We start from the raw sequence: 26,868 nt of genomic DNA on the forward strand, positions 1-26,868 counted from the left end.
AGCATTATAGGTTAAGGATAAAGACACGGTGAGAGTCAGTGGTTAGAGATTCAGGAAAGAGAGGGCGTAATTGATGGAGGACACTGACCATAAGAGGTTTCGTTTAGTTGATAGCATCTGTTCAGAAAGGGAAATTTAGAGATTCTTTTAAATTTCTAGGTTCAGATCACAGTTCCCTCGGTAAATGTTCATCAAGTATTACAAAGTGGTAAGACTTTCTCAGGTTCATTTAAGTTGTCTTTTAAGTTACTCCCAAACAAATACAACCAGCAAAGATCCCATTGGAGTACTGGTGTGGAGAAGGGAAGCTTAAATTTGGGAAATAGCAAAGTTATCTGAGATTTCTATCAAAAACTGTTGTTGGTAAATTAACAAGCCTGTTTGTAACAAATTGAGAAGGGATTCACAATAAATAGGGCACCTAATGTTGATGAAAGATGAACAGGACATTAAATAAAGCTTGGAGACGCTGATAAGAAACCAGGTTAAAGGGCACAGCAAGAGTTCCTTACCTGCTATGGAGCAATGTATTCATATACTATTTACACAACACTTGCAAGAGAAAATAACACTAACCTTTAAGTAGCACATCTGTATATTTCATTCTTCTTATCCCCTTCTTCTTAATGTAAGATGTTTTCTGCAGTAAGTACCTTCCCTAAGTAACATCACCATATTCCTGAGGCCACTAGATGGCCAAAGTACATCCACAGGAAGTCAAATCAAAGCAGCCGCAGTGATGAGTTAGCGTGGCAAAGCCTCAACTTCCTCACCTACAAAATGGGGATAATAATAGTACTTAAGTTCATGAGAGGCTGTGAGAGGTGGTTGAGAAAGTATATAAATGCCTACTGAATGGTAGTCTGCATGTTTTATCATGCATGTGAATTTCACAGGAACAAAGTCAGATAAGAGAGAAGGTACAATCTGTGTGTTTCTAATAAGGACAAAGAGCTCTGTGCAGCAAAAAAGGATCTGGGAAAGACAGGGTAGAAAGGGCAGGTATACAATGAAGAAAAGACAGACTTCATAGGCATCCCAGGCAAAGGTTTTGCAGGGAGGGAGGGTTGGGATGAGGAGAAAATTAATTCGCAAGATCTCAAAGACAAGCAGTATTTAGTGCAAAAATAGAATTGTTTCTGACTTTATTTATAGGTCTAAAACTGAAAATATGGTAATTGAAAATTAAAGGAGCCATTATTGTTGTGGTTGTCATTAATAAACAGTATGACTTGGTGTGATACTTACCATGATAGTCTGGGAATATTATTTTTAAATAAGATTTTAATGTCTTGCTAAATTTGGAACTGATAAGGCATTTTGTGTGTACAGGGCTGGAGCTGAATTTATAAACATATCTGGAAAGATATACCTGAGATAAATGAACATAAAGTAAGAGAAAAAAATTAGCGTGTCTAGTAGTTTCACTGCAAATTTATCTTAAACAAGGTATGACTCGAGAGAGATAGACATGTCTGTTTAATCTAGTTTCCTTTTGGAATGCACTTGGAGACAAAGCTAGAAAACAGAAAAGCAATTCTTAACTGGACTATGAAAAATCCACTTAAAAAAAATTTTTTTTTGGTAGGCTCTACATCCAACATGGAGCTTGAACTCACGATCCCTAGATCAAGACTCACATGCTCTACCAACTGAACCAAGCAAGTGCCCCTGAAAAGGTCCTTTTTAAAAATCCTTTGCCTCCTATTTAGCTCTAATTTTATTTTATTTTTTTTTAAAGATTTTATTTATTTATTTAACAGAGATAGCCAGCGAGAGAGGGAACACAAGCAGGGGGAGTGGGAGAGGAAGAAGCAGGCTCACAGTGGAGGAGCCTGATGTGGGGCTCGATCCCATAATTGCCGGGATCACGCCCTGAGCCGAAGGCAGGCGCTTAACCGCTGTGCCACCCAGGCACCCCTAGCTCTAATTTTATAAAGGAAAAGTCAATCATAGTAAAGTATCTTTCTATCTTCCTTTTTTAAATATATAGTATAACAGCTGGTATAAATATATGATAAAATCTTTTAATGATACTGTAGAAGAGAAGAGTATGAGCTTTTTTGGCATCCTGACTGCCAATTCCTGGCCTTGTGACCCAGAGCAAATGATCTCTCTGTACCTTAATACCTTCATTTGTAAAATGGGATCATTATAATGCCTACCTCGTTAGGGTTATTGTGAGAATTAGTTAATTCAAGTTCTAAGCACACAGTAAATGCCAATTAAATATTAACAATGGCCTTAGCCTTCAAGGGTTAGTATTCAAGGAATCCTAGCAAGTGGCTTCATCCAGGAAAAGGTTGCAACTTAAACATATATTAATATATTTTGATACAGAAAAAAAAAAGGTCTAGTGTATAGATTTGGGTTGTACTGGGACACTTTCTGTCACCTATCCTACCACACCTTCTGGAAGATCTTCAATGGTAAAGCATACAACCATCAGTCCTGGTGGCCAAAGTTCTGTCTATGGCTCAGACTAAGAACTCCCTTCTAGCGTTACCTTGTCACGGGCACACATAATGCTGACCAAAGTGGTGCTCCTGGCTCTTGCAGAAGAGCTTCAGTCTTTATCTGTACTTTACTACCTTCATTAGGACTGAAGATTGTTGAACTCTGTTGGGAAGGGGCCTACATGCCAGGGTCCCTAGTGGCCCATACTCCAAGGCAGCCCATGAAAGCACAGGTTGGGTGGCTTTTCTCTAGGAGGCCCTGTTAAGAGGTATGCAATTCACATAGCCAGGCTCATTATTGAGTCACTGCTTGGGTATTAACTGTTACTGTCTTACCACTGTTCCCCAGTACCTAGCCCAGTGAGCTGCACATATTAGGTACTTGTAGAACTGAACTGAAATGAATGGAGAGCCTGCCCTCGTCCTTATTTGCTCCAAGCCCCAGAAGCCTCCCACATGGGCCATTATCATCCTGATTCTTATCTCCATGATTACTTTTAAATTTTCCCAATATGACTCAACTCCCATTCCTCACCACCCTTCAAACCCTTTCATGGCATACTTTGGACCTCCTAATCTGTCACCTGCAAATCTCCCCTATATCTTAACTTCTTTTTGAATGACTTCTCCACTTCCCTGCAGAACCTGAAGACTTGCTCCTCAGTATGTCTCTCAAATGGAGGCCATTTGTTTCTCACACACCCACAGGAGGTGGGGAAACTCTTGGTCTGCATCACTGCTTCCAAACCATTTCTCCGTCTTTCAAAAACTCTAGCTCCTTTGAACTTCTTGTCATGCAGTTGTACCACCCCAACAGGATATAGATGGCACACTTGTATTTAGTTGAGGATGATTTAATAAAGGGATGATTTACAGACGTGTGAATGAGGGAAGGAAGGCACAAGGGATAGTGCAGTCACTGAGGGCTAGTAACAGTGGAATCATCACCACCCCATGGCCTGAACGAATAAGGGAAGGGAGTTCTGGGGCCCAGGAGAGAGAGGTATAGAAGCTATGCTGAAGAGCAGAGACCTCCCATTCAGGGACACAGCCTCCCTGCATCAGATCTGCTGAGGCTCTCCTTTGGCCAAACCCAACCAGAACCAGACAGCAAAAAACCGGTTGATTGACTCCACAGGCTTCAGCTCTCATGGCTCTGACTGGGGTGGAGAAGCATGAATCTTGAGGGACAAATGGAAGATCCTGCTTACACCCAAAGTTTTGGTTGCTATCATCTTCCGAACTCTTACTTTTTGAAAACTTGAGCTCATCTTCCTCTCTACCCCTTAGTGACTTTGGCATCCATGTGGGTGGCCCCTGTATCTTTTTCATCCATTCTTAGAGTTAACGCCCTAAACACTATCAGTAATAACAGAATTTGACTTAAAACATCCCACCCTCTGATCACCACCTCTTATCTCTACAGTTAATTGGCTCTAGTTCTTTCATTGCAATTTTTCAACCTTCTTTAGGCCTCCAACCCCCGACCTTACACTTGGCCACTATTCATCCACTCTCCTACCTTTACCCTCCTGTCTTCACTTCCCACTATGTCCAGAGAATGTTCCACAGACCTCCCTCCCTTGAGAGGAATCTTACCTCGCTAATGTGTTCACCTGTCAAAAATTTAACTTTGGTTAAAGCCAACTATCTGTCTTTTCCAGTGGGGAAAAAGACATAAAATTATGTTGACTGGTTTCTCTCTGAATTTGTTATCACAAGCTTCAAATGGACATTGCAATCTGCCCAGAAATCCTGATGAATATGCCAACTACTTTTCAAGATGATTATTTCCTAACTTCTTTCTCCCAGAGCCTCTCACACTCTAAACCCCATATCTCCACACCCTCATCTATTCACCACCAATTCTATAAACGTCTCAGTACCTGCATTATATCCCTGCCTTACACCCTATTATCATGGGATAAGGGCCGTCCCCCTCCTATCAAAGCCCAACCCCTCCGCTTGTGCTGTACATTCCAACCCTCTTCATCTTTTGAAGAACTTTGTTCCTACTCTTGTTCCCTTTCTCTCCTGCATCAATTTTCCTCCATTGGATCATTGTAAAATTCAAATGAATATGTCCAATAACTCCCATCTTAAAAAATAAGTTTCCTCAATTCCAAATTCTCCTTCATTTCTCATCCAATTTCTCCATTCCCCTTCAAAGAAAAACTTGAAATAATTGTCTATAGACACTGTTTTTCTTCATCTCCCATTCTCTCTTCTGCCCATTTCCAACTGCCTTCTACAGCCATCATTCCATGAAAATGCTGTTCGTTATTAGATCTTCAGTGACGAATTTGTTTTCAAGTCATCTGATCCCAACTATGATCAGCATGTGACATAGCTGATGCACTCCCACTCTTGAATCATTTTCCTCTCTTGGTTTTTGTGGACACCACTCTTTCCTGATTTTCCTTCTATCTTCCTGGCTTTCCCTTCTCTATCTTCCTTACTGGCTAAATCTCCTTTATGAGACCTCTAAATGTTAATGACTCCATATTCTTCTCAATCCTGAGCTGTCCAATACAGTAGACAATAGCCGCATGTGTCTATTTAAATTTAAAATAATTTAAATGAAGTAAAGTTAAGATTCCTCAGTCGCCCTAGCCACTTTTCAAGTGCTCAATAGGCACATGTAAATAGTGAGCAACATGGACACAGAACCTTTCCATCGTTGAAGAAAGTTCTATTGCACAGGACTGACCTAGACTCCCTCCCTCGGTGATCTCACCCAGTCTCGTGGCTTTCAGTATCATGTATATGCTGACTTCTCAATTTATGCCTCTAGCTCTGACCCAAGCTTCAGATCTGTACATGAAACTACCTACTTGACATAATCACTTGGGTGTCTAACAAGCTATTCAAATTAACATCCAAAACGGAACACTTCATTTTCATCCTCTCCTCCCCTGTGTCTACCCATAAAGCTTGTTTCTCTTCCCGTCCATCTATTCTTAGCAAATGACACCATCCAACCAGTTTTGAAGCCAAAACTCTAGGAGCCATCTTGATCCCCAACATCTAATCCACCAAGGAGTTTTAATGACTCTATCCATAAAATATATCTCAAATCTTCTTCTCAAACCCTCTTCTGCCTCCACTATCATCTTTCTAGTCTAAGTTTCTTGTCTGGCCTATTGTCCTGTTCATACGAGATCCCCTGTACCCAAATCCAGCACATAGCAGGTGCTCATTAAATATGTTGAATAAATTAACAAGCACAATCCTACTGAATAGCGCAAAATAATCTTAACTTTTTTAATATTCATGAATAATAGATATTTGCCTTAGAAGCTTCAGAAAATAGATTCAAGAAGATAATAAAAATCACTTCCCAGACACACTTTACTTACAATTGGCTATGGCTCAATATGATTACTCATTTTGTCAATTATTAATACATTTTCCATGCTTTCACAGCACTATAATTTACTTCCGTGCATCTGTAATCTGTGTTGTCAGTACAATTTACTCCCCAAGAGAAATTTTAGTTGCTGCTTCTTGTCACTCAGCCTTGCCTTTCCTGATTAATCCAGCCCAGCTTCTTGACCTCTTGATTATCTACATATTTTGTGCCTGTCACAGACCAGCAGACATTGATTTTGTTCAGGAGTTCCCAACTTTGTTGCTGTCCCTGCCTGCCACCTAGCTCCCCTCTGCACTCAACTTCCTCGTCAGAAACACGAAATACTTTGACCTTAGCCTTAGTTCAAAATAACCAATAATTCTAAACAATGCCTGCTACTCCTCCCTCTTTGATTTGCTGTGTTTACTGGCAGCCCTAAGTGCTTGATCATCCCCATTCATTCCAGCTGCATGCCAATGTGGTGAAGCTGATTATTTCCTACAGATACAGGTAATTACAGAAGTGAGGCGATGGGGGTAAAGGAGAATGCAAGAGTGTCTTCTGAGAGCTGCAGTCCAGTAATTATTAATATGCTTGACATCTGCATTGCCTGCGTCAGGTTACAAAGCCATCTGGGACACATTTTCACAGCAATCCAAATGCTATTTGCCTAACCGACAATCATCTCTCCTCTATCCTCCTCCAACTTCCTTCTCTCCAAGTGACCATTGTGTTCAGTATCCACCCTCCACCAAATAACCAGATACAACAGGTAGCTGTATGCCATGCCCCACCCTACCCCAGCCAGCTTTGAGGTCTCATTCCTATCATGAATAAGTATGGCCAGACAGCGTGGAAGAAAGTCCATGAGGGGTTCAGGAAAAAGTTTCCTCAGCCTTAAAAAGAAAGACCCAATGACAAGATAATGTTTTTTGGCTCTGGAAATTTCCGCATCTGGATGTAATTTCTGAGATGCTAACATCTTCTTTGAAGTATGAGGGGAGAGTCTTAGGTTGAAGCCATTGCTGGGAATGGCAGAGTGGGCAGATGAAAGAAAACTACATCCTTTGTAATATACTTTAGTTGTTTTTTTATACTGTGCCAGAGGCCCTACCTCTGGACTTTGAACTATGTATTTATTAAGCCCAGGGGATTCTGATTTCATCAAAATTTGAGGCACTGACTTCTAAGCCCACACTTCCTAGCTAAGAAATCTTAGGCAAACTATTTTACTTTTATAGAATCTATGTCTTTATCCTTAAAGAGGGAAATAATAGTCACCTTTTGGCCTTATTGTGAGGATGTAGGGTAAGGGGGATTTGATTGGAAGACAGAATACGGGAAGCGCTATGAGATCCATTAGCCAGAAAATGATGCTACCAAGTCCCCAAATGTTTCCCAAACTTGACTGCTGATAGAAATCGACACATTGGTTAGATAACCTGATCCTACACCTCTCCTGAGAGACTGCATTTTAAAAGACACATTCTAGGCTCTAGGCAAGTGTGATAATCAACAAGTCTGAACTTAGCAAAGGAATACACAATATAATACTCCTATGCAAGAGTTAGGATTTCTGGTTTCTAAATCTAGGTCTGCCACTATTTCACTTGAGCAAAATGTTTCATCTTTCAGGACCTGTTTACTCATCTGTATACTTACTTGCCCTATCTCACCTACAGTCTCTACCAGACTGATGGCAATTACACTTGGGGTGAGGGGACTTCTGTAATCTCAGTATTTTTATATTGCTGCAATGTGGATTAAATAGGCAACAAAAAATAAGCAAAACTGGGATTGGGGGAAGTGTTGGCTTTGTGGTAAAATTAACTGAATATTAATTGTAGGACGCTGCCTTCTCTATCCTGCTACCTTCAGTCACTGAAGCTTCCACTCCTCTCAGGATCATGGCATAATTGGAGGTGATCACCCTCGGCCATTCTGATCAGAGAGATCTGTGAAAATGCCTAGAAAAGTTAAAGATACGAATGTCGGGAAAGAGATTATGATGAGGGCCCTAAATTCAATTTTTTGTACTAAGGTAACTTTTACTGGCAAGCACAGAAATGTCTGCATGTTGCAACAGAAACTTTTCCCTTGGCATTTAAAAAGAAAGAAACTAAAAAAGACAGAGAGAAAGTACGGAAGGAAGGAAACAAGGAAGAAAGGAAGAAAGAGAGGAAGGAAGAAAAAAGGCGACGTATGCTATTGGCCTCAGGTGGAATTCACAAAGTTAGTGGCGCGGAAACACCTCCTAACTTGGGAGCTCCGGAGCCTTTAGGGTGCACAGGTGGCCTGACCTCGTCACGGGTGGAAATCACACTTCTCCTGCGCTTAACTTGCCGAATTTCAGTTTATGCTTGGGAGGTAGCCGCGTGGAATCCCGTACGGAAGTCACCAAAGTCCCCAGAGCCAGCACTTCCGCCTCTCGCCCCAACTCCTCCTAGAGCAGAAAAGCCCCGCCCATCAAGAGGCTCGACACGCCCCGTTTGCGTCTCCGCAGCGCCCGTACCTCTTGAACTTTGACCGCTTCTGAGCGGCGGCGGAGATAGTACGCATGCGTCGTTTCCTTGCATGGCTAGCGTCCTTATCCTAGCGGCGGCGGGAGCTGCGGTGGCCGCGCTGCTGGCACTGCGGCTCTGGGTAGTGCTCCATCCTCGGGTCCTGGTGCCCCGTCAGTCTCTCAGTCTCTTGGTGGTGGCTGGGTCCGGTAAGTATTGGGGCGGTGACTGTCGAGCCTGGGTCGGTGACTACAAGCCCCAGAGTACACCGCGACGCTCTCCTCTAGTCTCCTTAGCACTTTTTGGAGCATTGCACACTGAGATTTGTAGTTTCCCTATGTTAACCGGAACCGGTCGCCCAGTCAGGGCAAAATTCTGGTTTGTTGACGCGGCCCAGGCATCTTTTAAGGACAAATGAGTAACTTACATTTGTCTGTAATTAAGCTTCCACCTAGCGTATATTATTCTAACAAATTATTATTGAGCGGAGAGGACGCAGAAGCCTTATGATGCTTACAATTTTCCTGAGTAAAAATTGCTGTTTTGCGTTATTAATCTAGGCATTTTGTATTTAGTTTGGGAATCACGAATACTACATGATAGATGAGGCAAAGTGAATTGTCATATTTATAAATATACAAATCCATGAGGATAGGGACAGTTATCTACTGACCAGAGAACAATACACATTTGAGAGTATTGTGTCCGCTTATGAACAACAAGCTGCACTATCATGTAATACAATTTAACAGAGTCTACCAGCTCTGAAGGCTCTCACAATTTTAAATGGATAAGTTCTGACAGAGATAGATATATTATGTACATTTAGAAATGCTAATTGGAGATTGTATCCAGTTAGAATAATATTTACAGTATGAGCAAATATTCTAAACTTATGTTCCGGTATAATTCATTACTTTATGTTGAGCCATCGGAAAGGCCAGGCACTATGCTAAGCTCTGGAAATAACAAAAGCGACTACTACTACTTGCCATGGAGTGGTGACTTGGTAGTGGAACAGTGTGAAAGGTACAAGGATACAGGCAGTGAGTGAAAAGGAGATTATAGAAAAACTAATAGAAAACAAAAAACAAAACAAAATGAGTACTTGCTGTAATCTGGAAAGTATAGACTCCTATAGCAGTCTTCAGGAAGGGCACCATTTTATCTGAATTTGAGACAGGAAAATTCCTGGAAGAAGTGATTTCTAAACTGAGACTTGAAAGATGACCAGGAATCAACCAAAGAGAATTTGAGGACTGGGAGGGTGTGAAAAGAAGTCAAGAGCACTTGGAATGGCCAGAGGTGGGAGGGAACTGTTGCTTTGAGTTCCATGTGGAGCGGTAAGCCCAGTCCAGATCCCAAAGGGCATTGTAACCCATGCTCTATAAAGCTATTGGCACTACTCCACTGCTTCATACCATGTAGGGGTTAGGACCACAGGCTCTAGATTGGCATAATCCTGGAGTTGAATCACATCTCTGCCACTTACTAACTTGGTGATCTTGGGCAAATTAGTTAACCTCACTGAACTTTCTGTTTCCACCTTGAAAAATATGGGAAGAGAAGAGGTGAAGAGAGATTAAATGTAGTATTAAAAGCGTCTAGCAAAGTGCTTGGCATATAATAAGCATTTAAATGGTGACTGTTGTTAGTCCTGGTAGCAAAGGATCTTTTAAAAATACTTTGGAGTGGAGAGTGACCCAATTAAATCAAAGATCATTCACTCTGCATTGTCAAGAGAATGTTTTGACAAAGACTGAGGTAGGGAGACAAGAAGGAACTTGTGGTTTGAAAGTGGGAGGTGAGGGAAGGAAAGGCTAAGGAATGATGTCCAGGTTTCTGTCCTGAACAAATGGATGAATGGATGTTAGAGCCATTCACTTGACAGTATTAGATTTGGTGGACTGGGAAACAAAATTAAGATTGAGAATTAGTCTGGCAAGTGGTGCCTTTGTCATTCAAACCATTCAGGGTAAGAAGAGGTGCAGGACCTCAAAGAATCATCCAAGTCAAAGAAAGACTTGTAATCAGACAAATAATTTAATAGTTAGTGCCCAGAATTTTGGAGGAGGGGGGGAAGGCATTTTTGGTGTTTACCCTGAATACCAAAAAATGTCTAATCTTTAGATTCCATAATATGTTGTTAATTAACCACATATTTTCAAAGAATATCAATCAAAATTACTACTCTTCTCTGAAATATATGATTTCCTTAGGCAAATTTTAGATTTAATACCAAATGCTCATCTACCCATTCATGCAATAATAGGAGTGCCTGCTATTTTCAAGGCACTGAAGATCAGCAGTAGCAAAATGAGCAGAAGTGCCTGCCATCATCGTGCTTACCTTCTAGCGGAGCCAGGGTTAGGGGGAGAGAAAAGCTAAAGAAACAGACTGCATATTAAATTATATGGTGATAAATATTATGAGGTACGGAAAGGAGGTTGCATTTTAGACAGAATTGTTAAGCGAAAGCTTCCCAGGGGAGATGACAGCTACCCAACCACAAGGACGCCACAGGGGCTGGAGTAAACTCAAGCCAGGTAGAAGCAGATGAGGTCCATGAGGTAACAAAGTAAGGGGTCAGATTACAAGGTGCCTTTTATTGCATGTGAGAAGGGAAGCCACTGGAGGGTTTTGAGCAGAGGTAAATTGATCAACTCTCTCTAACCGAATCACACTGGATGCTGTGTTGAGAATAGACCGTTGTAGACCCTGGAATAGACAAGCAGAGCTGGGGGAGCAGACCGGGAAGACGTGGTCATAGTTGATGTGAGGGTGATGTGCCTTGGAGCAGGGTGGTAGCAAAGAAGATGGCAGGGGAAGAGATTGGATTCCAGATATATTTTAAGCTAAAACTGAGAAGATTTTGTTCCCAAAGAATATATCTTTTTTTTTTTTTAAAGATTTTATTTATTTATTTGACAGAGATAGAGACAGACAGCGAGAGAGGGAACACAAGCAGGGGGAGTGGGAGAGGAAGAAGCAGGCTCCTAGCGGAGGAGCCTGATGTGGGGCTCGATCCCATAATGCCGGGATCACGCCCTGAGCCGAAGGCAGACGCTTAACCGCTGAGCCATCCAGGCGCCCCCCCCAAAGAATATATCTTAATAAAAGAGTAAAATAGAAGACAAAGCCCATCATTTTAATGACTTTATTCAGTGGCAAGGTTAAATCTTCAAAGAATGTATTCAGTAAATGTTTTGTTTTAAAAAAAGAAAAGACTGTTAAAGCAGGTATAATGAAGTTTTAATTGCAGTGGAAAATGTGGATATTATCCTTTTTATCTTTAATTGGTCCAGCTGTGAAAACAAGTACCTACTTTGTAAACCACATTTTCTCAAGGCTAAAAACAAAAATACTAAAATGAGTATAAATCAGATGTGTAAATTACATGCCCCAGACAAGAAGATGGGTGACAAGTTACAAAGTATGATTCTGATTCCTCCTCACACGTAATCTATGCCAATTTTATTTCTATATCTAATTCCTTCCAGAACCTAGAGAGTAATCCTTCCCTTTCTACTATAAGAAAATACGTGCATTGGGAGAAACCACATGTTTAATTTGTTTGATTATCATTCTATATGTTCACTGTGTCACTACTGAAAGCGCTTTCTTGTAGTAGTAATGGTGGGGGAGAGTTTAGTAGATGGGAGGGACCCTGTGACCAGAGGTAAGGAGGAGATAACAAATAAGATGAATAATGTTAAGAATGTTAAGAAGAATGTTAAGCACATCATCCTGGTTGAGGCTGAGAGATTGTGAAGTAAAACGAAATGGTATGATAGGGGTCATTGAGGACTTTGATTGCTTTGCTTAAATGCTGTACCGTTAACAGGAGAGGTTGATGTTCTTTTCGGGTTTTTTCCCTCATGAAGGAAACCTCAGTGTACACAGTCGATTTTTAAATTCATGGTATTAAAATTTTGGAGATCGTACAGTTTCAAAAATTGAGTAGTTGTTTGGTGAAGCTGGTAAGTATTTGACTACCTGTAGTGTGCTGAGACCTCTCTTAGGAGCTGGGGTTACAGTGCTGAACGGGAGTCTTCCTTAGGAAGCCCCAAGCCCTGCTGATCAGTGCTCATGCCTCCTTGATATTCCTTCTCAGCACAGAAACCTTCAGTGACCCGGTGACCGTCTTTCCATTTTCCAGGCTTCTTTCCTGATCTGATTTCACCCTCGTCCTTCTTCGCAGTATTTCCACCATTCCTGAACACACATCTCTGCTCTTGCCGTCTCATGTCCTAATAATCCATCTCCTGGCCAGTGGCCTCCCTGCTCCTATCCATTAGCTTCACCTCTCAAGGCCTCTCAGCCTTTACCAGGGATCTCCCCTCCTCTTACAAGGTTGGTCTTTCATAACCATTTGCTTGCCTCACCTCTGCCCCCATTTAAATTTTGCATGCTGTCTTGCATTACTCTTCAAATGTCTGTGTGTCTTTCCCCTCTCCTACCAGACTTCTTGATGACAGGGGTTGTGTCTTATACTTCTTTGTGCCTTCCTTAGCACCTACTGCTAGTGCCAATTTTATTTTTATACAGTTATTATCCTCTTCCCCCATATAAAAGTAGTATTTATACAAGGGCATAGATTATTGTTTCCAAATGTTCCTTTCACCTATTGAGAAATACATGAAATATAACATTAGTATAGCATAGTCAAATAGATATGTCCATTGGGGGTTTCTTTTTTTTAAGTTTTTATTTAAATTCCAGTTAGTTAACACAGTGTAATATTAGTTTCAGGTGTACAATGTAGCGATTGAACACTTCCATACAGCACCGGTGCTCATCACAACAAGTGCCCTCCTTAATCCCCATCACCCATTTAACTCATCACCCCGCCCACCTCCCCTCTGGTAACCACACTGTGGGTTTCTTAATTTAGGCCTCCCAATATTTTTTCCAGGTGGGCACACCACTGAGATCCTGAGGCTGCTTGAGAACCTGTCCAATGCTTACTCTCCGAGACATTATATCATTGCTGATACTGACGAAATGAGTGCCCATAAAATAAATTCTTTTGAACTAAATCGAGCTGATAGAGACCCCAGTACCATGGTAAGTAATCATTTCTATTTCTAAGAAAGTTAAAAGTTGAGTATGTAGTTGAATTATCTCTGGAAACAATCTCGTGGCACCTCAGCTCCCTGCCCACACAGGGCAGTCAAATGTTTATTGCTGATGAAATATATTTCCTCTACTACCAAAAGATAAGAATTTCTTTAAACTACATCTTCAAGTGGTAGCTTAATTTCTTATATTCTCTCTTATTCTTTTAAATAAGGGAAATTGTGTTTCAGTTAATTCCAGCTAGGAAAATTTAAACTTACACATAAAGCATCCGGTTCATGTGCTTATTGGCTCTTCACTAAAGTTCTTTATCAATGTATTGCATTTCTGGATGATGTATCTATGACTACTTCTTATTCTTCAAATTGTATTTGTATCTGCCTTTAAAGTTACTTCTCTATCTCTGGTTGCTCACTTCAGTTTAGCATCTTAGCCAGAATTTGGGGTAAAAGAACAAAAGCGAGACTACTTCTTTATCAAGCTGTTCCTCGAGGAGGTTGTCTCCATCCCTCCCTGCCTCTGGTACCCGCGCAGCCACGGAGCGGCAACAGGTAGTTCAGGAGTGGAAGCTGACCCAGCTCAAGCTCCTCAGTGTTTCTCTGGGCTTTTTGGACTTGAGGACCCAGAAAACGGAGGCAGTCTTTCTTTGGGGACAAAGTCCGTAAAAGATAAAATTTGGGAGCTGCTGACTGTCATGTTTTCACCTGGTGGGTAAAGCTCGACTATAGCTGGAGAAAAGAATGACGTTAATACACAGGAAGAGTAAAATGAGAAACCAGGGGCTGAGACCTGCCTTCAGTAACTCCAGAGGTCCAGCTGCATCTGTGTGGGAAATTCAGGATCCACTATATCGCCCCTCTCTGACTCCCCCCTCATTTCCTCTCTCACCTCCTCACCTCACCCCACCTCCAGGCCTTTTTTTAAAGCCTGTTTCAGTTGAGTTTTGGTCACTTGTAAACATGATCCCTAACTAAAACACTGTTAAAATGTATTCTTGGAGATTCCATGTCAAACAAGATCAGAATCTGCCTGCTGTTATTCAGCCATAACAAAATGCTATGGTGTGTTTTTTTCTTTGTGAGGGATAAGCCAACTGCTTCATTTGTTTTAGGAATCGTATGGCCTCTGCAATAAAGTACCACAGACTGGGTGCTAAGGGCCGAAATGTATTCTCTCACAGTTCCAGAGGCTAGATATCTGAAATCAAGGATTCGACTGGGCCGTGTTTTCTCTGAAGGCCCCAGGGGAGAATTCTTCCTTGCCTCTTCCCAGCTTCTGATGGCTGCCAACACTCCTTGGTACTCCTTGGCTTGTAGCAGCCTCGTTTCAATCTCTGTCTCCACTGTCATAGGGCCATTCCTGTGTCTCTGTCTTCACATTCCCTTCTCATAAAGACACAGTCATTGGGTATAGGGCCCAGACTCATTCAGTATGACCTCATCTTAACATGATTCCATGTATAAGACCTTTTTCCAAATAAGGTCACATTGACAGATTCCAGATAGACAGGAATTTGGGGGAGACACTATTCATCCCTGTGTTGTAATTGATCCTTTTAATAATGTGCAAGACAGATAATACCATCCTTATTTTACAAATGAGAAAATGGAGACCCAGAAGTATAAATAAGGTCCGCCTAATATGTGGCACTTACCTAAGCGTGTCTTCTCCAAAACTTATTCTGCATAGGCCACTCTGCCTCTTTTGTGCATTCTTTTCCAATCCAAAAAACTAAGTGAGAAAAGAATGCTTTGGGGATTATTCAAGGCATCAGAGACTAAAAATGTCATTGAATCTCTTATCTTAGAGGGTGGAGAATTTGGAGAATACAATGGTGATTTTTTTTACACAAGTGGAATATAGTACTATAATTTAGCAGTGGTAAAGACTACTTAAAAAATATAAAAGTCGAGTAATTACAAACTGTTATTGTTTTCAACATAAGGAATGGGTATCTTTTTACCCAATTATTAGTGTATATATATTCTTCTTTCTGAAGGTGCATCCAATTAGAGGCTCCAGTTTTAATTTAGCATACATATTGAATATTTCCCTCCGGGTCCATCAGCATATGTATTGTTTATTTGCTGAATTTTGTGGTTTAATGGAACATTTGGAAGATTGTTATATATAGGAAGATTGTGGGTGGATTTTTTTTTTTTTTTTTTTTTTTTTTTTTTGAGAGTGGAGGGAGAGGCAGAGGGAGAGGGAAAGAGAGAATCTTAAGCAGGCACCATGCTCAGCGTGGACTCCATCTCAGGACCCTGAGATCATGACCTGAGCCAAAATCAAGAGTTGAACACTTAACCAGCTGAGCCACCTAGGGCCCCCTACAGGAAGATTGTTATAGACACTTTAGAACCGTGTAAGTTGGGCGTCATTCACTTTATTTATTTATTTTTTAATTGAAGTCTAGCTGACACAAAATATTACATTAGTTTCAGGTATACAGTCATGTGACAATTCTATGCATTATGCTGTGCTCACCACAAGTGTAGCTCCCATCTGTCACCATACAACACTATTATAACATCATCGACTATATTCCCTATGCTGTAACTTTTTATTCCTGTGACCTACATATTCCATAACTGGAAGCCTGTACCTCCCACTCCCCTTCATCCATTTTCTGGCAGCTACCAGTTTGTTCTCTGTTTTTATAGGTCTGTTTCTGCTTTGTTTCTTTCTTTTGCTTTTTAGATTCCATTATGAGTGAAATCATATGGTCTTTGTCTTTCTCTGTCTGACATATTTTACGTAACATAATGCCCTCTAGGTCCATACAAGGTTTGATTCACTTTAATACAAAAGCCAAAGATCTTGAATTTTTAAAGTGCCGTTATTTTGTTTTACTATCAAAGTGGTACCACCAGTGTAGGACTGAGCATCTCTGTTAGACTGCTTTCTTCCATCAATTAATTTACTGCTGGGGCAATGCCACCCTTTTTAGAGAAAAAATACTATCTCATTCCTAAAAGGGTTTCTACTCATGAATCTAAAGCTGGGAAGAGTTTCTGCAGAGATGCAGAGAGAGCCATTGAGGGTGGTAGTATGAACGTGCCTGTTGTCCTTTCTGATGGCTACACTATATGCCTCGCTTGGGGGAGAGGCCAGGTGGAGAGACACCTTCCCACCAAGCTTTGCTCAAGGGAGGAATCCACTTACTCTTCTCTTTTTTAACTACAGCTTAGGAGAGTTGTACTTGCAGCCCCCTAGACAGCTCTCCGTTCTACTTGTGAAGCTCACAAGACTGGGGAGGAGTCTTGTTGAAGAAATCAGTAGTGATCAGTACATTTGCTGGCAGAGCCCTTATTAGCCAAGAATATCGAACAATCAGATCTGCACTGTCTCGTACGGTAGCTACCAGCACTGGCTCAGCACTATTTATTGAATACTACTTTTTTCACTTATCTGCAGTGCTACCGCTGTTACATCAAGTTTCTATGCATGTGAAGATCTGTCTGTGAGCTTTCTTCTTTGTTAACTGGTTTGTTGGTCTATTCCTAATATCAAGCTCCTGTAGTCTTCTCTTCAGAAGTGTCTTAGGAGTTCTTTCTTTTTTCACATGAGTTTTTGAGTTAGCTTTGGCAAGTTCACAAAGAAACGTGTTAAAATTTTTGTTTGAATTGGGTTGAATCAATGCATCAGTTTGAGGAGAACTCAAATCAATATGATGATATCTTCCTATCCAGGGACATCATGTGTCTCTGCATTATTAGGTTTCCTTTAATGCTTTTCAGTAACATTTCTAATTTTCTTCACGAGAGACTTACCTATTTTTTGTTGTTTTTATTCCGTGCACCTTGTATTGTCTTATTATTTTAAGTGATAACACCTCTTAATGGTATTTCCTGTCTTGCAGTACATAGAAATATAATTGATTTGAGTATAGTGATCCTATAAGAACCACCTTGTCACACTCTAATTAATTCCAGTAATTTATACACTTTTATGTTATCTACAAAGATAATATCATCTGCAGATGGTAACAATTATGATTCTTTCTAATCGTTACACCTTTTATTTCTTTTTCTCATTTTGTTTTTGGAACTTCCAGAACAGTAACTAATAGAAGCAGTATAGTGGTCATCTTTATAGTTTTTATGATTTTAAAAATTTGCCAACGGTTTAATTTTAAATCATATTTGGTTGTTGATTTTTATCAAATGTCCTTTCTTATCTCAGATGATCATATTGTTTTTCCCATTTTATCTGTTTTTGTGGGCAATTACAAGGTATGAACTATTGTTGAATTCTTGGAATAAACCCAGTTTGTTCATAGTGAGTTACATTTTAACACATTGCTGGATTTTGTTGGCAAGGGTATTGTTTAGGAATTATTTCATTAATGTTCATGAGTGAGATTGTCCTGTACTTTTCCTTTCTTGTGTTGTCTTTAGTTTTGGTAGTGAAACCAAATTACACTAATCAGATTACACTATCAGATATCAGATAACACTAATCTGATTATGTGAGTATACAATTTCTTATTTTGGGAGGGAATTTATATAAGTATGGAGAGTTACTTTTAAAATTTTATAGAACTTGTCTATAAAAATACCTGGCCCTGATGTGTTCTATTTGTCATGGTTATAGACTCTTGAGGCTTTCTGTTTGTTCTTAAGTCAGTTTTGCTAAGATATTTTTCTAGGAACATATCTATTTGTTGTGAGTTTACAAATGTGTAGTCATAAATATTTTCATAATATTCTCTTGCCACTTTTGTAATCTGTGCAGTAGTGTTCACATGGCATATCTTTGCCCATCTCTTTATTTTTACCTCTTGGTCGTTGTTGTGTTTTAGGTGTGTCTTTTTTAAATGACATATAACACAATTTTTAAAATTCAAAACCAAGAATCATTGTTTTTGACTAGCATGTTTGTTACATGCACATTTATTGTGATTATTAATGTTTTAGATTTGTTTCTACTATTTTATTTGGTTCTTTCTACTTACCGTACTTTTCTTTGAATCTTTTTATCCTCCTTTTTCTGTCTTCTTTTTGGATTAATTGAGCTTTCTTTATCCTCCCTTTTCCCTTCTCCTGGAATGAAAATTCTTCTGTTCTTCAAGACGCTATTCTTAAATTGTCTACATGGATACCAAACTTAAAGTAAAAAACTTAATATCTCCATCTTCCTCCTGAAAAACAAAGCTTTAGAATGTTTTAACTGTAAACACCTCTTCCCATCTTACATATTATTGTTTAGTATTTTGGTTCTACCTTGTTTTTATACCACCCAAATTACTTATTACTATTATTGTTATATACAGTCAGTGCTTATTTATATTTATTTTCCTTGCATATTCTTCCCACTCCTTCCTTTTGGATCCAGTGTCTTTCTTCCAGAGCATATCTTTTATTCTTCCATGGAAGGTCTAAAAGTGATTTATTCTTTCCATGTTTTTTGTTTGCCTGAGAATATGTTTTGGTTTTGACCTTCCTTTGATTGCATTCTGCATTTAGAATTCTAGGTTGAATTTTTTTCCTTCATAAATATATATTTAGCATTCATTCATTTATTTAACAAATACTTACTGAATACTTTCTGAATGTTAGTGATGCAGTAGTGAATAAAACATACAAGAATCTCTGCCCTGATGGTGTTTACATTGCAATGGGGAGACAGTAAACAAGATAAATAAGTAAAGTGTATAATGTGTTAGTGTTAAATGCTAAGGAGAAAACTAAAGCAGGGGAAGGGAATACAGAATATTGGCGGGGGTGGGGGGTGTTAAAAGGAGGTTGCATTTTAGACAAAGTGGCCAGGACAGTGGCATTTGAACAAAGACCTGAGGGGGAAGTGAAGGTATAAAGCCATCTGAGGAGGGAGTTCTTAGAGAGGAAACAATAACTGCAGAGAAGACCCTGAGATGGGACTGTGCCTGGCATGTTTTTGAAATAACAAAGAGATCAAATTGACCAAAGCAAAGTAAGGGAGGAAGAGCTGAGTCCATTATGAGCCCATGTAAGTTAGGGTGAGGATGTTGAGATCAGGGTTTTTTTTTTTAAAGATTTTATTTATTTATTTGTCAGAGAGAGAGAGAGCACAAGCAGGGGGAGTCGCAGGCAGAGGGAGAAGCAGGCTCCTCACTGAGCAAGGAGCCCTATCCAGGACTCAATCCCAGGACCTTGGGATCATGACCTGAGCTGAAGGCAGGCACTTAACCACCTGAGCCACCCAGGCATCCTGAGATCAAATTTTTTTAAGACCTTGTGATCCATTTTTAGTCTTAGATTTTTACCCCCATGTGTGAAATAGGGAGCCATTGGGAGGTTTTAGGTAGAGAAGTGATATGACCTGACTTTTATTTATTTATTTTTATTTTTTCTTTAATTGAAGTACAGTTGACATACAATGTTACATTAGTTTCAGGTATACAACATAGCAATTTGATGAGTTTATACATTATGCTATGCTCACCTGAAGTGTAGCTACCATCTGTCACCATAAAACACAATTACAATACTTTTGGCTATATTCCCTATGTGTGTCTCTTATTCCTGTGACCTTTTCATTCCATAACTGAAAGCCTGTACACCCCCACCACCACCACCCATTTTGCCCATTCTCCTGGCTGCTTTCCCTTTGGCAACCATTAGTTTGTTCTTTGTGTTTATGGGTCTGTTTCTGCTTTTTCTTTGTTCATTTGTTTTTTAGATTCCACATATAAGTGAAATCGTATGGTATTTGTCTTTCTCTGTCTGACTTATTTCACTTAACATAATACTCTCTAGGTCCATCCATCTTATCACAAATGGTAAGATTTCATTCTTTTTTATGGCTGATATTCCGTTGTGTGTGTGTGTGTGTGTGTGTGTGTGTGTGTGTGTGTATGTGTATACAGTGTTTTGGTTCTACCTTGTTTTTATACCACCCAAATTACTTATTACTATTATTGTTTTATACAGTCAGTGCTTATTTGGATTTATTTCCCTTGTGCATATATATATATATATATACACCACATCACCTTTATCCATTCATCTGTCAGTGGACACTGGGTTCCTTCTACATCTTGGCTATTGTAAATAATGCTGCAGTAAATGTGGGGTGCATATATCTTTTCTAATTAGTGTTTTTGTTTTCTTTGGGTAAATACCCAGTAGTGGAATTATTGGATCATATGGTATTTCTATTTTTAGTATTTTGAGTAATCAGTGTACAGTTTTCCACAGTGGCTGCAGCTTGCATTCCCACCAACAGTGTACAAGAGTTCCTTTTTCTCCACATCTTTACCAACTCTTTGTTATTTCTTATCTTTTTTATTCAAGCCGTTCTGACAGGGGTAAGGAGGTATCTCGTTGTGGGTTTGATTCGCATTTCCTTGGTGTTGAGCATCGTTTCATGTGCCTGTTGGCTATCCGCATGTCTTCTTTGGAAAAATGTCTATTCAGGTCCTCTGTCCATTTTTAATCATTTTATTTGGGGTTTTGGTGTTGAGTTGTATAAGTTCCTTATATTTGGGGCATATTAACACTTCACTGAATATACCATTTGCAGGTATCTTCTCCCATTTTGTTTTGTTGATGGTTTCCTTTGCTGTGCAAGAACTTATTATTTTGATGTGATCCAAATAGTTTATTTTTGCTTTTGTTTCCCTTAGGAAGCATATCTAGAAAAATGTTTCTACAGCCAGTATCCAAGAAATTACTGTGTTTTATTCTAAGAGTGTTATAGTTTCATGTCTCACATTTAGGTCTTTAATTCATTTTGAGTTTATTTTTATGTGTGGTGCTAGAAAGTGGTCCAGTTTCATTGTTTTCTATATAATTGTTCAATTTTTCCAGCACCATTTATTGAAAAGATTATCTTTTCCCCATTGTATATTCTCGCCTCTTTTGTCATAGATTAACTGACCATATAAGCATGGGTTTATTTCCGGGCCCTCTATTCTGTTACATTGATCTATGAGTCTGTTTTTGTGCCAGTGCCATACTTTTTTATGCTACAGCTTTGTAGTATATCTTCAAATCTGGAATTGTGATACCTCCAGCTTTGTTCTTCTTTCTCAAGATTGTTTTGTCTATTTGAGATGCTTCATGGTTTCATACAAATTTTGGGATCATTTGTTCTAGTTCTGTCAGCAGTGCTGTTGGTATTTTGATAGGTGTTGCATTGAATCTTTAGATTGCTTTGGGTAGTATGAACACTTTCACAATATGATTCCTGTCCATGATCATGATATGTCTTTCCATTTGTTTGTGTTGTCTTCAGTTTCTTTCATCAGTGTTTTATAGTTTTCAGAGATCAGATCTTTCACCTTCTTGGTTAAGTATATTCCTAGGCATTTTATTACTTTTGGTACGGTTGCAAATGAAATTGTTTTCTTAATTTCTCTTTCTGCTCCTTTGTTAAGTGTATAGAAATGCAACTGATTTCTGTGTATTAGTTTTATACCCTGCAACTTTACTGAATTCATTTATTCTAATAGTTTTTTGGTGGAGTCTATAAAGTTTTCTATGTATATAGTATTATGCCATCTGCAAATAGTGACACTTTAACTTCTTTCTTACCAATTTGGATGCCTTTTATTTCTTTTTTCTTGTCTTATTGCTGTGACTACGACTTCTAGTACTATGTTGCAAGAAGTGGTAAGAGTGGATATCCTTGCCTTATTCCTGATCTTAGAGGAAAAACTCTCAGTTTTTCATCATCGAGTGTGATGTTAGCTGTGGGTTTTCATATATGGCGTTTAGTATTTTTTTTAAATATTTATTTATTTGAGAGAGAGTGAGTGAGCGGGGAGAGAGGCAGAGAGAAAAGGAGAGAATCCCAAGCAGACTTCCTGCTGAGCAAGGAGTCTGATGCAGAGCTCAATCCCAGGACCCCGAGATCATGATCTGAGCCATCAGATTCTGGATATATTTTGAGGGTAGAGCTAAATTTTATCTGTGTGTGGGTGTGGGAAAGAGATGAGGAGTAGAGGATGACATCCAGATTTTGGCCTGAGCTACCAGAAGAATGGAATTGCCATTAATTTAGGCAAAGAAGATTACATGAGGGAGGAGGAGGACTAAGTGTGGGATGTCTGTAAACATACATGTAAAGATGCTGACTCTACAGTTGGATCTGTAAGTCTGAAGTTCAGGAGGGAGCTCTGGTCTGAAATATGAATTTTGGAGTTTTCTGTGTTTACCTGATGGTACTTAAAACAAGAAACTGGACTTCTTGTCCCACCCAGGGACTAAGTATAGTTAGAAATTAGAAGAGGACTAAGAACTGAGCCCCAGAGCACTCTAGTTTTCAAATATAGGGAACTGTTACTGTCATGGAAATATCGGCTGTCAGTATGTCGTTCGTCTGTGGCCTGTTCTCCAGAACCCACGGCGGGGCGGTGGGGGAGGCCTCAAACCCCCACCCTGGGTTACTGGTGTGATTAGTCTCCCTCCTGGACCTCTGTGTCACAAGCTGTCTCTCCTCTTTCATTTTTTTCTTATTTCTGGCAAGTCGGGATTTCCCTTCTTTCTACATCAGATAAAAAAATATTGTTACCATTCTTACAGCATTTTAATCTGTTTACAGGAGAGTTTTCAGGTTAGTTTATATTGCCATTGTGCCAGAACCAAAGTCAAATTAATTTTCTAATTAAAGTCAGAGTTTTAATTTATTCTCTGTATGAAAGTCTATTCTGGACTGTTTGTATAAGTAGCAACTCCCCCACTCACCAATTTTCTTTCTTTCTTTTCTTTTCTTTTCTTTTCTTTTCTTTTCTTTTCCTTTTCCTTTTCCTTTTCCTTTTCCTTTTCTTTTCTTTCTTTTCTTTCTTTTTTCTTTTCTTTTCTTTTCTTTTCTTTTCTTTTCTTTTCTTTTGTGATAGAACTGTATCATCTGCAATTTCCTAGCAATACATAATACTCTTATGGTTAAAGGCCTTGACTCTCACTCTGTAGTTTGATTTTCAGACTTTTTAAATGAAGCAGAAAGTCTCAAGTATTTGGAAGCATTAACAGTAATTGTACTCTGTGCCTGGGCAAGGTGTCTCATCCACATCACTCAGGGCACTTTAGGAGTAAAAGTGCATCGATTCACACTTGGTTCTGGTGAGAAGCCAGAAGCCACATTTGCAACACAAGCCTGCTCTTCCAAAAACGTAAAAGACTTTCCCAGAAATCAGGAGATACAAATTACCAGTTGTTAATCACTTAGATTTATCCAAGTATCATAGAAATTTTCTGTTGTTTGGTTTATAACTAACACTGATATGGAATTACTCAGTAAATTTCTAAATGTTTTTGCTGGTTTATAGGGAAAATATTTAAATGCTCATATTTGTCTATTTATACTAGATATAAATATATAGCAGATGTTTACGCTACTTTTTAAATTAATATAATTTTGCTAATTAAGTGGTAGAGATGACCTATTTTTGTTGCAGAAACTTCATTCAAATTTCCCGATTCCTTTGATTCAGTATAATTTTTAAAATGGTATTTAAAATCTTAAGGTATGTTATTTATCCTATTTATTACACAGGAGTAAAGAGAAATAATTATTCGTGGTGTACTTTTTAACTCTACTATTAGCCTGTGTTTCTCTGCATAGTTTAGCGTTTAAAGAGAAACAGGCTTTCCTTGGGAAAAGCATCTCAACCCCGCTGGAATAAAGCAACTGAAGTTAGAAAGATGAAGAGTGAAAGCTAAGCAAAAACACACACACAAACAAGCAAAACAAAAACGAGGAAACAAATGTTTAGCTGTGAAATTACTTATATGAAAAAATATCTTGAAAAGCCTCCTAAAAAAATGTAATTTCCACTGGGATTAGTTCTAAAGTAAAAAGTAGCTAAAGTAATATCTTTCAGAAAGATTGGATAGTAACTTCTCCAAATAGAACCAATTACCAGAGCTGTGTTTTATGAAGGTAAGTGAAAAATCACACCAGAGCTTTCTTCCTGGAGAGCAGCAGTCTCCACACTGGCCTGTGTTTCACCAGGGGCACCGACCCCTGGGAGACATGGAGGCTCAGGGCACTGCACTGTGGATCTTGGTTCATCCTTCTATTTGCTTTCCAGTCTGAGCCTTATCTGCTAACTGCCTTCCTTGACAACCGTTACTCTGTGCAACTTCTGTTAGAGCCTGAGTTAGCCCTTTTAGATCCTATCACTAAGGGAAAAAGCTCAGTGACACTTGAATAAAACATTTTCAAAACTACATGTAAAAATTACAGAGTAGGCTTTTTTCTTACAAAAAATAACCAAAGTTGCTGAAAACTGATTTGAAGGGTTAAAAATTAGAGCCCACTTCACTTTGGGGTCCTATAACTAGATTTCCCACTACTCTGTAAGTAAGCTTATACAGTTTTACCAAGAAAGTTATTTATTTGTTCATTTATTCAAAAAATATTAAATGAGTGCCAATTCTGTAAAAGACACTATACTTCTATACATGTATATTTCAGCAAATCTTTATTAAGTGTGCCCCCACCATCAACTGTGGCAGGATTGTAAGTGATTATTTTTCTGTTCCTTTACTCTTTTCTTCCCAAATTTTATTTCCTATTTTTTATTTATTAATTTAAAAACAGCAGACAGTAAAGAACTTCTTCACTTCATATAAAATAAAAAGTGGAGGTTCCCTGTTCCTATCCTGTCCCACTCTCTAGAAGTGAACATTGTACCAACTTGAGTTATACCTGCTGGTATGACCTTTTCCCTCCTTTGTACATGTATTATTAAAAAATATTATAGGGGGCGCCTAGGTAGCGCAGTCCTTAAGCGTCTGCCTTCGGCTCAGGGCGTGATCCCGGTGTTCCAGAATCCAGTCCCGCATCGGGCTCCTCCGCTGGGAGCCTGCTTCTTCCTCTCCCACTCCCCCTGCTTGTGTTTCCTCTCTCGCTGGCTGTCTCTCTCTGTTAAATAAATAAATAAATAATCTTTAAAAAAATATTATAAATTACATGTTCATATATACACATAAACGGGATGGGGGCAGGGGACGGCTAGTTTATAAATCAAACACTGTATTGTTTTCAGCATTTTTGCATGTAACTCCATGGCTTGATAGTTTTCCATTTTGGCAAATATTGGTCTACTTTGCACTTTTTTAATGATTGCCTAGTAGTTTATAGTATTGATGATGCACCATTTCCCTCTTGTGGTTTTCAGGTTTTCACTGAATACTGCAGTAAACATGTTTGTACTTATATACGTACACAAGTATTCTTATGTGTGTTTTACCTTAATTAGAAAAACAGTTAAAAAACAAAAAAGCCCAGATTAAGTAATTTGCTGACATTAAAGGGCATGTCAGCCCTTTCCCACTTAGCGTTCTGCTAGGTTGTTGATTGAATTCTTGATTTAAAATAAATGCAGTAAACATAGTAAAGAGTATAAATGTCATGGGGGGTAGAGACAAATACAATAGCTATCCTAAACAGTTGTTGTTCTGATCACTAAATAAAACTTTCCATGCCCTCTATTCATAGCCATAGACATAAATGTGACAGAAATAACCACAGAAACATGTTTCTAATGCTTAAAAACTTAGATTTTCACTTTCCCAGGGTGCCTGACTGGCTTAATCAGTAGAGCATGTGACTCTTGATTTCAGAGTTGTGGGCTTGAGCCCCATGTTGGGTACAGAGATTACTTAAAAATAAAATCTTTTTAAAAAAGATTTTCGGTTTTCCCAAATTTATAAAGCAATAGTAGTCAGAATTCTAATGTTTCCTTCTTTTTTTTTTTTAAATAAAGCAGCTTTGTGCCTAGCAAGTAAGGAAGTCACATGTTTCTTTTTTTTTTTTTTTAAGATTTTATGTATTTATTTGAAAGAGAGAGAATAAGAACGGGGAGCAGCAGGCAGAGGGGAAGGGAGAAGCAGGCTCTCCACTGAGCAAGGAGCCCGATGCCAATGCCAGGCTCGATCCCAGGACCCTGGGAAGACGCTCAATTGACTGAGCCACCCAGGTGCCCCAGTTTTCCTTCCTTTTTTAAACTTTGCTTATTTAACAATAGATGTTTGCTTTCCATTGGCCAGGGCTTGTTATAGGCAGTTGGGATACACCCATGAACAAAACATACCAAAAAAAAATTCTGCTATCATGGAGCTCACTGAACTTGAGCTGGATCAGAAGGACAGTAATACTGGACATAGTGAATAAAAAAATCATAAAGCTTGTTAGAAGGTGGTCAGTGCTATGGGAAGATTACACAGGGATGGATGGGATTGCGAATTCTGACAGGGAGGAAGAAAATTGCATTTGCTCCTAGGTCCTTAAAGAAGATGAGGATGCCTGGGAAAAAAGTGTTCCGGGCAGAAGGAATAGTCTCTGGGAAAGCCATCGAGTGGGAGCATTCCTGGATGCTGGGGGAATAGAGAGTCCTGGTGGCTAGAACCGAGTCAGAGGAGGGAGACAAGGAAGAGAAGATGGGAGGGTGGGGCAGGGGGCAGAGTATATAGGGCCTTGTCAGCCATTATAAGGACTGCCTGTCTTTCTTTGAGGGAAGTGGAGAGCTGTTTTAAACAGATCACTCTGG

The 26,868-nt window shown here is 39.3% G+C and overlaps 2 protein-coding genes across 6 annotated transcripts in view; one reads left to right on the forward strand and one right to left on the reverse strand.

Moving 5' to 3' along the window:
* Positions 1 to 8,504, reverse strand: part of TLCD4 (TLC domain containing 4) — a 98,772-nt gene extending 90,268 nt beyond the window's left edge. Inside the window, exons 1-2 of one of the 4 annotated variants that reach the window (XM_048220435.2) lie at positions 8,321 to 8,504; positions 577 to 773 (exon numbers count right to left, since the gene is read on the reverse strand). The gene's annotated coding sequence lies outside the window, so the exon portion shown is untranslated. Of the gene's footprint in view, positions 1 to 576; positions 774 to 8,108; positions 8,272 to 8,320 lie in introns of those variants that run through there. The other 3 variants (XM_026497572.4, XM_048220437.2, XM_044383627.3) reach the window with 3 other exon arrangements.
* Positions 8,289 to 26,868, forward strand: part of ALG14 (ALG14 UDP-N-acetylglucosaminyltransferase subunit) — a 108,858-nt gene continuing 90,278 nt past the window's right edge. The window contains exons 1-2 of one of the 2 annotated variants that reach the window (XM_026497576.4): positions 8,289 to 8,518; positions 13,225 to 13,376. In XM_026497576.4, coding sequence (XP_026353361.3) covers positions 8,383 to 8,518; positions 13,225 to 13,376 — 288 coding nt within the window. In that variant the 5' untranslated portion in view covers positions 8,289 to 8,382. The remainder of the gene's footprint in view (positions 8,519 to 13,224; positions 13,377 to 26,868) is intronic. The other variant, XM_026497574.4, reaches the window with a different exon arrangement.

This window comes from Ursus arctos, unplaced genomic scaffold (assembly GCF_023065955.2).
Source record: "Ursus arctos isolate Adak ecotype North America unplaced genomic scaffold, UrsArc2.0 scaffold_12, whole genome shotgun sequence".
In the NCBI taxonomy this organism is placed as follows: domain Eukaryota; kingdom Metazoa; phylum Chordata; class Mammalia; order Carnivora; family Ursidae; genus Ursus; species Ursus arctos.